The sequence below is a fragment of the Lagenorhynchus albirostris genome, chromosome 2, assembly GCF_949774975.1.
Source record: "Lagenorhynchus albirostris chromosome 2, mLagAlb1.1, whole genome shotgun sequence".
Classification (NCBI taxonomy): Eukaryota; Metazoa; Chordata; class Mammalia; order Artiodactyla; family Delphinidae; genus Lagenorhynchus; species Lagenorhynchus albirostris.
In genome coordinates, this window is record NC_083096.1 from 166,619,482 (window position 1) to 166,633,831 (window position 14,350).

The 14,350-nt window shown below is 41.5% G+C and overlaps 1 protein-coding gene and 1 non-coding gene across 8 annotated transcripts; both read left to right on the forward strand.

The window, feature by feature from the left end:
• The first annotated feature begins 2,698 nt into the window (after nucleotides 1-2,698).
• TRNAK-UUU (transfer RNA lysine (anticodon UUU)) lies at nucleotides 2,699-2,771 on the forward strand. Its single transcript has one exon. It is a non-coding gene; the product is annotated as a tRNA-Lys (tRNA).
• A 5,273-nt stretch (nucleotides 2,772-8,044) lies between these two features.
• Nucleotides 8,045-12,186, forward strand: RSRP1 (arginine and serine rich protein 1). 7 transcript variants are annotated; one of them, XR_009539046.1, is made up of 6 exons: nucleotides 8,045-8,249; nucleotides 8,491-9,079; nucleotides 9,717-9,868; nucleotides 10,249-10,293; nucleotides 10,495-11,143; nucleotides 11,720-11,783. XR_009539046.1 is itself a non-coding variant. In XM_060141033.1 (5 exons), exons 2-4 carry the CDS (start codon nucleotides 8,551-8,553, stop codon nucleotides 10,501-10,503), a joined length of 690 nt encoding a protein of 229 aa, XP_059997016.1. In that variant the 5' UTR covers nucleotides 8,045-8,249; nucleotides 8,491-8,550; the 3' UTR covers nucleotides 10,504-10,536; nucleotides 11,058-11,143. The 7 variants fall into 7 exon arrangements, 2 of the variants coding, with proteins under 2 accessions (XP_059997016.1, XP_059997015.1); XR_009539047.1 differs by having other exon boundaries at nucleotides 11,060-11,143; nucleotides 11,720-11,735; XR_009539043.1 differs by having other exon boundaries at nucleotides 9,717-10,293.
• The last annotated feature ends 2,164 nt before the right edge of the window (nucleotides 12,187-14,350 follow it).

Below are 14,350 nucleotides of genomic sequence, written 5' to 3' on the forward strand. Positions count from 1 at the left end.
GAGAATACCAGATCATACAGCTACTGTTTACTTCTAGTTTCCTCCTTTTCTGAAAATAACATGTAGATGGGCAAATTCAAAACTAGCTGTCAGTTTTAAATCCTTCTTTATTCAGCAATGTCATCCTCAAGAGAAATAAATGTACTAAAATGAAATCCTTCTTTAATCTAATTACCTTGATCAGAAAAATTAAACCAGGATGTGCTATTCTTTGCTCTTATGTGGTCTTTAATTTAAATAAAATATGGCATAAAGCATTTCTCTTTGTGCATGCAACATAAACTCAGTATTAACTCATTTTATTTTTTATTCATTTAAATACTGAAAACCTCTATGGTAAGAGAAGATCAGATGTTGGAGAAAAAAATAGTACTGACTGGTCTTTTGAACTCATGATCACTAACTTCAAGTGATGCCTAGCTGTCCTACTCTGTCTAGTCAATTTCATCCTAAAAGATTACATTGGACCTGCTTCTTTCTCTTCAGATCTTTAATATCTCCTGCCCCTCCTCAATCTCAGCTGCTCATGTCACTGGGGTAAAAATCACAAAGGGATTTCCACAAGTGCTCACCACTAAGCTATCATCTTACCTTCATTTGTATTCCTGCTCTGCCTTCCCACCTGTTTTAGTCCATTCAGGCTGCTATAACAAAGTACCACAGACTGGGTGGCTTAAACAAAAGTTCATTTCTCACATTTCTGAAAGCTGGAAGTTCAAGAACAGGGTGCCAATATGGTCAGGTTCTGGTAAAGGGCTTCTTATGGGTTGCAGACTGCTGACTTCTTGCTGTGTCCTCACATGGTAGAAAAGATGAGGAATCTCTCCAGGGTTCCTTTTATAAGGGCACTAATCCCAATCATGAAGCCCCACCCTCATAACCTAATCACCCCCAAGGGCCCCACCTCCTAATGTAATCACCTTGGGGATTAGATTTCAATATATGAACTTGGGCACCAACATTCAGACCACAGCACCACCATATTGGGTAAACTGTCTGTCCTCCCATTTAAGGCCAACTCTTCCACTTGTCCTCTGGACCTACCCTCTCTCCTACTCAAGAACATGGCTCCACAACTGTACAATCTCTCTCCTACATAACCCATTTTCCCCTCTCTACTAGATTATTACCATCAGTATACAAACATGCTATAATATATCCCATCTTAAAATAAAAAAACACAAAAAAACCTTGATAGAACCACCCTCTTTAGCCACCAGCCCAATTCTTTGCTTCTCTTTACAGCAAAACTCTCTAAATTTATATCCACTATGATGATTATAATTTTTTTAAAGGAAAAATGTTGGCAAGGATGTAGAGAAATTAGAACCCTCATACATGCCTGGTAGGAATGTAAAATGGTGCTGTCACTGTGAAAAACAGTTTGACAGTCCCACAAAAAGTTAAACATAGTGTTATCAAATGACCCAGCAATTCCACTCCAGCAATGTACTCAAGAGAACCGAAGACATTTGTTCACACGAAAACTTGTACATGGATGTTCACAGCAGCATTATTCATAATAGCCAAAAAATAGAAACAACCCAAATGTCCATCAACCAGTGAATGGATAAACAAAGTGTGGTATATACATACAGTGGAGTATAATTTAGCCATCAAAAGGGATGAAGTATGGTTGCATGCTACAACAAGGCTGAACTCTTAAAACATGCCAAGTGAAAGAAGCCACACACAAAAGACCACATGTCGTAGGATTCCTTTTATATGAAATGTCTATAATAGGCAAATCCATAGAGACAGAAAGTAGATCAGTGGTTGCAAGGGACTGAGGGGAATGAGGCATGTTGCCAATGGGTAAGGAGTTTCTTTTTGGGGGGATGAAAGAGTTCTGGAATTAGTGGTTATGATTACATAACCTTGTGAGTATACTAAAAACCACTGAGTTGTATACTTTAAAAGGATGAATGTTTTGCTATATACATTATATCTCAATTAAAAAACTCCTCTAATTTGCCCAAACCTACTATCTTGACATCCTGTTTTCTTATTTTTTTTTTCTTGAGTCTATTCCAGTCTGGTTTTCATTCCCAGTAACCCATGGAAACTGCTATTGTTGATGTCAACTATGCCCTGTTGTTTTCTGTACTTTTAATCAAAACATTTTCACAGAATGCCAAGGAAAAATAGTTAAAAATTCCTTTAGTGAATGAATTTGTCCTCATGACAGAGGATTCTGAAAGTTATAGAAAGGAAGCTAAAGGTGTTCATTATGGGCAGGATTTTATCGTTGCATTCTATAGTGCATAATAAGGTGTGAGATTATGCATTTTTATAGTATAGCTGACTGTTCTAGGTGTCTGTTTAAGGGGAGCATATGTTAGGGTTAAAAGCCTTTTGAACCCTATTCCGCAAATCCTGCAAGTGTTTTCTTCCTTCCAATCAAGTAAAGCTATTTACCATCTCAGTGTATTCAGTCAGCTTTTGAAAGGTAGATTCAGTATTTCTGACAAACTAGGACCCTGCTGCTTGATAAGCAGATGTTCACATTCATGGTTCCCCATAATCTGCCCCAATTCTACATCTCCAGCTTGATCTTCCAAAATTCCACACCACAAACTTGTTGCTCTAGCCAAGCTGGTTTGTTTTCTGTCCCCAAGTTATAAAACGGGCAATTCTATTTCTATCATTTTGCTAAGAACTTTGTTCCTGTCTAAAACATTCCCTTCCTTTCCAGAATTCCCTGGTGGTCCAGTGGTTAGGACTTGGCACTTTTACTGCCATGGGCCTGGGTTCGATCCCTGGTTGGGGAACTAAGATCCTGCAAGCCGCGTGGTGTGGCCAAAAAATAAATAAAATAAAATAAAATAAAATATTTCCTTCCTTTCCCTCTGCCTGCTCTTCAAGATTTATTTGAGAGTCTATGCCTTTTGCTTATTCAGTAAACATCAACTGAGTGCCTTCCATAGGCCATGTACTGTCTGGAATACTGGGGTACAATAAAAACAAGCCTGTCCTTATGTAGTTTATATTCTAGCAGGAAAATGACACATTACAAAATGAATTAAAACGTTATTACAGTTGTGATAAATGCTAAAAATATGAGGCACAGGAAAATAGGATAACCTATACTGGGGAAAATTAACTGGTCTGGGGGATCAGAAAGGCTTTCTCTCAGACATTGTTGCTTTTTGGAAAGCAATATGGCAATATATTAAATCACACAAAAACTTTAACCCAGAAATCCCACTTTTGAGACTTTATCATATAACAATAAAAGTACCAGTACTTAAAGTGTGACTCTGACTCCTAGTAAAGTTGCAAGCATTATAATGTATAATATCCCACCAAGCCAGGCTGCCCAAGAGGTCAAATCTCCAAGCCAGACTGGTGGATTGAGGAAAGCAAATGCAGGTAACCCAGTAAGTCATTAAAAAATATTCAGGTGGGTGGACTCATCACAAGATGCTTAGAACATTCCAGATAAATCAGATTTAGGTCCAATCGCATAATACAAAGTATCCAGCACCTGAAAGCTTGCTATAAGGTCCTGATGGAAGTCTCCCAGTAAAAGTTTATCCATTAATGGGGTTTGATGAAATGGTTGTTGAACATGGGGGCGATGGCTAGTTCTGGCTACCTGGAGCACATTTTTCTTATTGGCCAAACTGGCTGATATGTATGGTCCTTTGCCTATGGGAGGCAGATTGCTGTATGAGATCCTGTTCCATTGGTAAAACATCACAGTTGCATTGCATTGTACCTTGAAGTAAAGCTCACCTGTTGTTAGATTGAGGACAGAATAGTTTACCTTTACATAGGGCAAGACAAGTGCTGAGTCTCGTGAGATAACATCTGTGATTATTTGGTTGTTGAGCCAAGGTTGCAAAAATTGAGTATGGTCAAGTAAAGGCTGTGAGAAGCTTGAGGGAGCAGGACACAGAGTAGATTGCATGACATGTATCCTTTGAAAAGGAAGTCTCGTACAGAATCAATAGTGTAGCCTTGTGCAGTATTTCTCCGTTTTCTACGCTGGACCCATCGACATTCTCGTTATTACATTGCCTCTGACTGTGCCTTTACTGAAGTCAAATTCCTTGTGCAGGTCTTATAACCCACAGACGTACAGTTAGTTATGGTTCCTCTGATGTTCAGGTGGGTATGGCTGAGACGGCTCATCTGATTGAGGAGCAGCGCTCTACTGAGCAAAGGTGTGCACTGAAGAGTTATATTGCTGTGCAGAGTAGAGCAATCCTCAAACAAGCAATACAGGTGGCCATTAGGCATGGACACAAATGTCACATTCTTAGTTAGGCAGAGGCACCGATCAGTCCTTATATTGTAATGACACCACTTTTGTGGGTTATTGGGAATGCTATTGACAGGTACACATCTGGATTTGTGTGCTGTTTGCTTGCTTTTCCTGGCTTCTGAGTAGACACCCAAAAGCCAAATGACATGGTACAGGAGACTTCCTAACACCTCTCGATGGTGGCTGCAATGGGGACACGGTGGTCAGCTTCCATGGTGATACTGTAGATAACATCCTCCTGTGATAAGTCTTCATGGCAGGAAAGAGCTGTGTCAAGCTGCTACATCGAGGGGTGCCTCCTGAATAGCATTGCAAGCCTGGTATTTCCATGCCAGAGCCACCAACCCAAGAAACATTCATCTGGAGGAGCAGCAGGAATAACAGCCTAGTTATAGTGAGGCTCAGTAATCACAGGCAGTGGAGTGGCGAGCCCACATGGGGTGATGTTTGAATCAATGGCAGGAGTTCCTTGGGACATCTTGGAAGACAGGAATGTCACATCATGCTGGAGTTTATTGATCTCTGTGTTAACTGCCTTGAATGCTGCACTGGTTGACTGTAGCTAATGATTCTATAGCAGCTCTAACAACAGAGATGTCTCATCTCAACTCATCTCTGATCTAAGATCAATGAATATGTCTTCTGTGTCAGAATTCCTCTTTGCAGCTCTTACTCTCTAGATGAGCTCCGTGGTTGCATGTTCATCTTATCCTGTCGTCTGAGAGAGCTAAGCTTACTTCCTAAGCTACTATCTCAGGTACTTTGGAAGTAACTCCTCCAGTAGTGCTGGAGTCTTCATTGCAATCAGCTGCTCCAAGTTGTATCCCGGACATGGCTCTGTTGACCTTGAAACATGTATTAAGAGCCAGTGGAGTAGCTCCACTCTGCAACTGTTCTTATGTTTTTGGAATCTGACTTTGGTTCCAAAGCATAGTTTTTAGTGGTGGAAAAACTGGATACCACATGAATGTCCATGAACAAGCAATAAGGGATAAAAGATTAATTTCTAGACAATGGAATATTAGATAGCTGATTGGAAATAAATTAGATCTAAATGGTTTGTCTTAAAGGATCTTGATTATAAGAACAAGTTTCAAATCAGTTTGTTTAGAACGAGCCCATATTCATAAAAAATACCATATGCTTGTATATTTGAAAGAGTTTGAAAATGTTAACGTTGGTTACTTCTAAGTTATGGGGAAGAAGAATGGGGACCTCTTTTAGAGGATTCCATACTTCTAGGGAATGGATTATTAACTTTTACTTTATATATCTTTGGATTTCCTCACCTGTCACAAAATTAGCTGTTATTAAAATTAATGAAAGAATTTAATTTTGGTAGGGGAAAGGACTACTAAATTTTTCTTAACCTATCCTACACCATCTAATACAGTAAACATTCTATAAATATTTATGGAAGGAGATATGGGGGAGGAGGAACCGGTTAAAATATGTTTCAAAACATATGCTTCAATATGTGCTAAAAAGATAACCCTTAAAGCATTAATTGTATGATGAAGCATTGTAGAACCTCTAAATGAACAGTAGGAGGGAGGAAGAAAGAGATACTTGATTAGGCTGGCAGAATAAAATGGGAAGAAGTGAAAAAAGAAAAGTATTATAAAATAAATAATAGGCACCAATGGAAAAGATAAGATCAATATTGCAGTTACTCCAATAAATGTAAATGGGTTGAATTTACCTATCGAATGACAAAATCTTTCATACTGGGTGTAAACACTCAGGTAGGTGTTATTCACCTAACTAGATGTTGTGTACCTTTCAAAACACATACAACAAAGTGAACCTTTAATAAAATGTGATCTCGGGTGGCCTTGGCCTGCAGTGGCTTGCAGCAGGATTTTGGTGTCCGGCCTGAGATTGAGGTTGGGCAGCGGCAATGAGAGCACTGAATCCTAACCACTAGACCACAAGGGACCAGTGACCCGGAACAAGGCCCTGGCCTGTCAGCTGTGTAGAAATGAAGTTCCACATGGAGACGGAAAGTAGTGAAGCAAGTAAACTGTTTATTAGGAGGAAAAAGACTACAGTATGTGCGGATAGACACACGGGCGGGCTCAGAGAGAGAGTCTTGCCCTCCTGGCAGTTTGAATCACTTTTATGGGACATTTCCTCCGGGTTTCCTTTGACCAATCATCTTGCTTTGCCTGGTTCTGAGTCCGTATTTGGTACCTCTCACCATCCTCCCCTGTGTGCGTGTGCCTCTGTTAGCCAAGATGGATTCTAGTGAGGAGGCCTATGTGTAGTTGGCATCACTTACTATGAGGTGGCGCCCCCTCCCTTTTTGAACTCCAAGGAACCTTTCTGTGCATGTGTAGTCGGTGAAGTTTCCTTGACTTCAAGAATGAGGAATACGTGGTCTTTTATCTCTTTTCTGGGCAGGGCCCAGCCTCCTCCATTATCCTGCTTTTATGGAGTTTCTGTCCACAGGGGAGAAACTGTTCAGCCTGGGGCTCATCTATCTTCTGCCTCAGAAGGATACTATTTGCAAGCCACAAGTACCATCAAAATATTTTAGAATACACCTAGCAAGACAAGTACAAGATGTGTATGGAAAAAAGCTACAAAAATTTGGTGAATGTATTAGTTTTCTATTGCTTCAGTAACAAAGAGCCACAGACTTAGTGACTTAAATCAATCCCAACTTATTATCTTACAGTTCTGTAGGTGACACGTCTCACTGAGGTAAAGTCAAGGTGTCAGCAGGGCAGAGAGTGCATTCTTTTCGTAAACCTAGGGGAGAATCCCCAGCACTGCTCCTTCAGGTGTTGGAGGAATTCACTTCTGAGGTCATTGGATTGAGATCTCTGTTTCCTTGGTGCTGCCAGCTGGGAGCCATCCTTAGCTCCTAGACATCTCTCAGGGGTCCTTGTGGAGACCCCACATTTCAGAAGCAGCAATAAAATGTGGAAGTCTTCTCACGCTTTTAATCTCTCAGGTGATTAGATTAGCCCACCCTATATAATCCAGGATAAGTGATTTCCTATCTACCTCCCAAGAAAGTAGCTTTTGTAAAAATGCCTGCAAAGCAGCATTGACTTGCAAAAGCAGCTCATAGGACTAATGCTCCTTACATAAGTTGTTAGTTCATTCGATGAAAAATTATTTCAAGGCAATTGTCATGCTTTATTAACAACAATAAATATGTCTAAAATGTATCCTACTTATAAATCCGTGGAAATAAAAGTCACCATTGTCTAATCCTTAGCACCAAGAACACTGTCCTCAGAATAGACATCTCAGACGTCATTCTGAACCTTTAGACTAACTTAAAGGTCAGCTATGAGTGCCCTCTGCATTCTGTCTCCACCTTTCTGACTTTTCCTAGCCAAAACACGGGAGTGAAAAACGTTTTCTAAGATAATGCATTGACAGGCATCCTGTGACGTCCCGGGGAAGGCGGCCCGCCGGCCGGACATGGGTCAGGAGGAAGTGGCCAAGAAGGGTCCAGGGAGGCACAGCCCGAAGGGGAGGAAACGACCCAGTTAACATCGGCCAGGCACACAGTCCCAGAGTCTGGTGTAGCCGGCGCGAGGCCGCCTCGTTTTCACCCGGTTTCGGCCAAGAACACCAAAGAGCCACAGGTTGCTTCCCGGATGAAGCTGTGGCTCCCCTGCCCACCTTCCGTGCTAGGGCGCGCATGCGCATCCTGGAGGCCATTGGGTGAGGCGGAGGGTGGGGCTCGGGGTGGAGAGAGGAGGGGAGCGGCGGTTGGACGAGAGGGGAGCCGCGCCCACCACGCAACGTCTCTGCGCAGGCGCGGGGCGCCAGCTTCTGGTATTTTCGACACGTCTGCCGCGACCCCGTTCAGTTCGCTTTTGGACGTTGGACGTCGGAGGTAGAGGTTGTGAGTCCGCCGTTCAGGAGAAGCCCCGAAAAGCCTCTCTCCGTCGTTAACTTGAGAAGGAAGGCGTCCGCTGGGCCTTTCTCTCCTTGAGTGAGGCGTCGACGGCCCGTGGTGGGTTTTCTGGTGACGGGGTGGCCCTGCGGTCGGTTACCTCAAGGCGAGCGTAGCCGGGCCCTGTGGGCCCCGCGGAGCGTGGACGGGGACGGTGGCGGGGCGGGAAGGCCGGCAGCAGACGGCGCCACAGCCCGGAGTTCCGTAGGCCGGGAGGCCCGTTTCTTTTTCGGCCCGAGGCTGCCCGCGCGGCTCACTTCGGGACTTCACTTGTATTTTGTTTCCTCTCGTTTGTTTTTAGGAACTGAGTTCTCGGGCAGGGGTCGTCAAAGCAAAGGAAGCTCGGAAGCTGCCGTCCGAGATGTCCAGCTACGTGAACGACCTGTGGCCGGGCTCGCCGCACAAGGCCTCCCCCTCGTCGTCGCGGTCGGGCCCGTCCAGCCGGCTGTCCTCGGCGTCCGGGAGCCGCTCTCCCCCGAGCTCTCCGTCCCGATCCATCGTCTCGACTCGGTCGTGGTCGCGGAGCCGCAGCCGCAGCCCGCCCCGGCGGAGGAGCAGGTCGAGGTCTCGCTCCCGAAGGCGCCACCGGAGGAGGTACCGGCGCTACTCGCGCTCGTACTCGCGGAGCCGCTCGTACTCGCGGAGCCGCTCGCGCCCCCGCAGCCGCCGGTACCGGGAGAGGCACCACGGCTCCTCCAGGAGGTCCTACCGGTCCCTCAGCCGCCCCCGCTCCCGAGGCCGCTCGCCTTACCGGAGGGCCTACGCCTTCGCGCGGGACCGCCCGTACTACGGCTTCGGCCGCACCGTCTACCCGGAGGAGCGCAGAGGCTGGAGGGGGCGATCCCGGACCAGGTCGCGCAGCCCAACCCCATTTCGTCTGAGTGAGAAGGGTGAGTCGTCGGTCGTCTAGAGAGGCGTTAGGGGAAAGAGGAAGGACTCCAGTAGGTTAATAGTTAAAACTACACTGTAGTGGGCGCCCAGTTTTAAAATGGACGGCATGCTTTCTCCTTGGGAGTAAGGCTGTGCACGTTAAATGGCTTGGTGGAGGGCGGTTCTGGGTGGAGCCTTGAAATTGTCAGGGAGTTAGTTATTTACCCACCGTGTGCTTTTACTTGTTGATCATTTAGGGATGCTTGTTTTTCTCAGCAAAATAAGTAGAGTTCTTTTTCCATCAATAGAAATATATCTTACATGTGGAAGTACCGTGTAAATGTCTAGATACTACTAGTTTAAAAGCACAAACATAGGGCTTCCCTGGTGATGCAGTGGTTGGGAGTCCGCCTGCCGATACAGGGGACGCAGGTTCGTGCCCCGGTCCGGGAGGATCCCACATGCTGCGGAGCGGCTCGGCCCCTGAGCCATGGCCGTTGGGCCTGCGCGTCCGTAGCCTGTGCTCAGCCACAGGAGAGGCCACAACAGCGAGAGGCCTGTGTACAGCCAAAAAAAAAGCACAAACACAGTTTGTGATTTTTTAGTTTTCTGGAGAAATACTACAGGATAAATGAACACTTTGTGTTTCTTTTGTAGATCGAATGGAGCTGTTAGAAATAGCAAAAGCCAATGCCGCAAAAGCATTAGGAACAGCCAACTTTGACTTGCCAGCTAGTCTCAGAACTGTTTCTGTATCTAAAGAAACCAACCGTGGAACAGCTGTACTGAATAATGGTGCAAAGTCTGAGGTAAGTGTTTTAGATTTATCCAAACAAAATCTTCAGGAAACTACTACCAGAAAGATCTGATTAGCCATTTTTATTTGATTTGCCTTAGACTGCTTCCTGGAAAGGCTAGCTAAATATAATTTAAAATAACAGATGTGACAATACTAGATAGTCTCCCCCCGTGAAAATGGGAGACTAATGAACTTTATTTTCAGTTGACACAGTACTAATTACTTTCATAATTGTAGCTGGTACTTTGGTGATTTCTATGTAGTTACCAAGTTTTTCTAGCTAGTTTTTTACGGAGTATTTATCTGTAGCGCTCATTTGCAGCATTATGTTCCCACAAATTCCATACTCAACATACAGTATAGTTTATCTGCTTTATTTCTGTCTTATAGAAATCATGAATGTGGTCTCCAGACATTGATGAAGAAAATCTGTTGGTAATTGATACATGTGCAAAAGCATCAGAGGTTTAACTAATTTGAAGTTTATGTTGACACACTGAAAACTTAGTTTTTTGTTGGTAGATCCCTATGCATGCTAGAATTTGGGACAGGTACTAAACTAAACAAAAGTGTACTTTGTAATGGTGGGGCATCTGATATAGATGTCCCTTTCATAATATATGCAATATATTCCAGATGTTTTGAGAGATTACAGAAGAAGAGGCCTGCTTCACTTGCAGATAAGTTTATTACAATTCTCCAGAAATGTGCAGCATAAAATTCATAGCTTAAAGGTTTAAGGTAGTTAGGAATTGATAACACTCAGTTAACATAGGAAAGATGGGTTATCTCCTGTCATTCAGATCCAGATGTGGGTTTGCCTAAGTATTAGTGGTGGACAAAAAAGATCTTAGTTCAGTCGCTTTTTCAGACGGTTAGGTTCCCAAGTGGATGGGCAAATGCCTTAGTTCTTCGAAACTAGGTGTTTTCTGGTATTACTTGACTTTCAAAGTTACTTGAATTTGCATCAGGGGGATACAATACTCCTTTATGGGGAAGAGTGTCTTAAGCCTATCATTGAATCAGTTTTGTTATGGGGAAAACTCAACAGAGTACTATGTTATTTATTTTAGGATGTTAACTATTTGGTTACATCCAACTTGATTTGTGTCTCTACAAGTGAATTTGTAATACAGTTGGGCTGCTTTTTATACCTACAAGGGTATGGTTTTTTAAAATTTATTTTCTCTTACCTGTCTAGCTGTCGGATAAGTTAATAGAAGATGAAACAGAAAATCCCAACGAGAAGTCTTCCCAGCAAAAAAGCATAGCTTTTAGCTCTAATGTAAGTATATCTAAGCACTGACCACTCAAAAACTGGCCTTAAACATATTTCTGTTATGTGGGTTTTTATTTTTGTTGGCTCATTGTTTTTATGCTGATAATTCGAGGCCTACTAAGCCGCTAAATAAATAGAATTAAAAAAATTTTTTTGTATGGTTCTTACAAGTGACCAGTATAATGGGCTCCTACTTTAATATTTACATTCTCAGTCTCAATATTTTGTCCTCCTTTTAATTATTCCTGTTTTCCTTTTTAACTGTTAAAATATTCAAAAAACAAGTCTCAGAATATCCTGTAGTCAGAATATTTTAAAATGAGCTAAGGGCTTAATAAACAAAATTTCAAAACTATTTTTAATACTTCACTACTGCAATAGTGACATATGCCTTGCATATGTCTGATTTGATTGAATCAAGTTGCAAGTGCAGTCCGTGGCTTTGCATTTATTTGGTTGATGTCTCTTTTAAGTTCTAGTCTTAAATGGAATTATTTAATGTATTTTGTAAAAAGCGAGTATTTTAAATGTGTATAATAATATTTGTTTGGGAAGCTGACTTAAGAACTTGTTCTCTTACAGAATTCTGTAGCAAAGCCATTGCTTCAGAAATCAGCTAAAGCTACTGCTGAAGAGACCTCTTCAGGATCCCCAAAAATAGATAAGAAGAAAAGTCCATATGGACTGTGGATACCTGTCGAAAAGAACATCAATAGCTAAGGTTGCCGAAATGCATTTTTTTTTTGCAAGTTTGTTTCCAGCATTATTCCATTCCTTTGAACCATTTAGTGATAATTGTTGCAATTACAGATGACAACACAGAAAGATGTAAATACTTAATATTTAAATATTAACATTTTAGATTTCTCTTGCAGATAGGAGATAGCACAAATGGACCAGAGGTTACGCACAGGTGGCATTCTTGTATATATACTTGTAAATGTTTTATATAATATGGATTGGTTATGTAGAAGTGAAATTTTTAAGACAAACAGTAATTGAACTGTTTGTGTTGTATATATTTTATTAATAAATTTGCTTTTATTTTAGTTTCACTTTATTGTATATATTTTACATAATGGGTTTTTATTTAATGAAGAAGAATGAGGTGGTATCTCTTGTTTAAAGCCTTGCTAATCCCAGATCCAAATCCATGGACTGACAGCATAGGGCTCTGTGATCTTACCTGAGAGTTTGTGAGAAATATTGAATCTGAAATCTACCCCAGAACTGAATTAGAAGCTGATTTGTAAAGTACTCCCAGTTGATGTAGATACTCATTAAAATTTGGGAAGTTTGGCCTAAGACTTAAAAGAATACTGGCATAGTGTTATCCTGGAAGAATTGAGCTTCACGGCAGGAAACTCAGCCAGAGAGGGGTTGAAACAATGCCTCACTGGGTTATAAAATCAGAGGTTTCGTTGCATTTTTTTCTTATTATGTTTTAAAAAGTATTTATTGATTTGAAATTCTTCATTGCTTCTCACTGTAGCTGGGAAAGACCTTAACTAAGCACATAAAAATTTAGAGATGAATGTTACACTTAACTGAAAGGTCTGGGCAGTTGGTTTAAACGTTAGCTGATTATGGATTTTTGTGGTTTTGCCTGTTAATACATTCTAGTGGATACCAAAACTAGGAGGATTTAAGCCAGTTTTAGATGGTCTCTCCAAGTGTTAATTTGACTTAATCAAATGTTTGGATTAAACATAAAATGCCAGCTTAATGAATTTATTTTGCCTATGTGCTAGGCTTTAGCAACAAAACATGTCTTGCTAGAACCTAAGCAAAAAATAAAAATCCTAGTAGATCAAAAACATGCATGAGGTTTTTTTTAGTGATGGGGGTGGGTACTATTGATTGCTTGAATGTTTTTCTTTTCTACTCCTTGGAATCTTGCCCTAATTTTGAACAGACTCTTTAGTTTGGGAAATAATGAAAGACTTCCAATAGGCAGGGATAACAAGTTAGAGAATAGGATGAGGAGAATATTAGAGGCAAGACAAAAAACCTGGGAAAAGACAAACACCCAGAAATTAGATAATAGATGAGCAGGCTTAAGTCCTAAATTTTTAAGTAGAAGTTGACTTTAAAAAGATGGTGAAGAATCCTCAAGTGCAATGTAATACTGTATTAACTAAAGCTGTGCTGTCCAGTATTTTACCTGCATTTCCCATGAAGACAGCCACCAGCCACTGTGGCTATTGACCACTTGAGAAGTTGGCTAGTATGACTGAGGAACTGAATTTTAAGTAACCACTTACTGGAAAGTGCAGATAATAGAATACTTCTATGGTAGAACATTGTATTGGATAAGAGCTGCTCTTAAATTTGACCCTATGAAAAATTTAAATGTACAAATTTAGACTTGGATATATACATTCCTGGACATATAATTTCTATTCCTATAGTATATAGAACTCAAGGATTTCCTTGTAAGGGAGACTTTTGCAATGAATTGATGACATAATGCTAAGATCATTTTCACCTTCACTTAGCTGGTAACAGAAAAGCACCTGCTTTGATTATGACCTTATGTAAGAGGTTTGGCTAGTTGCTATGGATATGTGCCACTTCTGAGATTTCACTTCTACAGTGGTCTTTTCCTTCAGCCTTGAGACTTGCCTATTTTCCCTTTATTACTTCATTTTCTTTTTACTACCCAGTATCCTGAAAAGAATGTACACTTTCTCCATTTCTTTTTCATAATCACCCCATGAAATCCTGTCAGTCCTGGTCTAACCTGACCTTGTCGTTTGTGTGTGGCCAGGACAACTGTGCTCAGTCTCTCCTAGGCTTTGTAACACAGAAGATAACTCGTTGTGCATATTCCCAGACTGCCTGTCATTACATAAGTGGGATGCAGTTGCCCAGGTGTGATACCACGTCATTACATAACCTGTGGACAATATAGCAAACAGGCGCTGACAGTGAGAAATTGTACCAAGAGACTAGATTTAGTGCTGTCCAATAGAAAGGAGAGCTTCAATGAAAAGTAAAAAGGTGAATTCGTTTTTTTACCCCAATAGATGTTAAAATATTTAAACATATAATGTAGAAAAGTGGTATTTTACTTTTTTTGGGTAGGTGTTGTGATTCAGTGTGTATGTTACACTTAAAGCACACCTCAATTTGCCCTAGTCACATTTCAGATGATCACTAGTGACATATGGTGGGTGGCTACCATTTTGGAAAGCATAGCCCTAGATTGTA

What these genes read in the sequence shown, in the direction of transcription:
- RSRP1 (XM_060141032.1), top strand. Translation starts at nt 8,551, where the DNA reads ATGTCCAGCTACGTGAACGACCTGTGGCCGGGCTCGCCGCACAAGGCC. An exon ending in ATTTCGTCTGAGTGAGAAGG is followed by an intron (nt 9,080 to 9,716) that starts GTGAGTCGTCGG and finishes TTTCTTTTGTAG; the next exon opens with ATCGAATGGAGCTGTTAGAA. An exon ending in GCATAGCTTTTAGCTCTAAT is followed by an intron (nt 11,144 to 11,719) that starts GTAAGTATATCT and finishes GTTCTCTTACAG; the next exon opens with AATTCTGTAGCAAAGCCATT.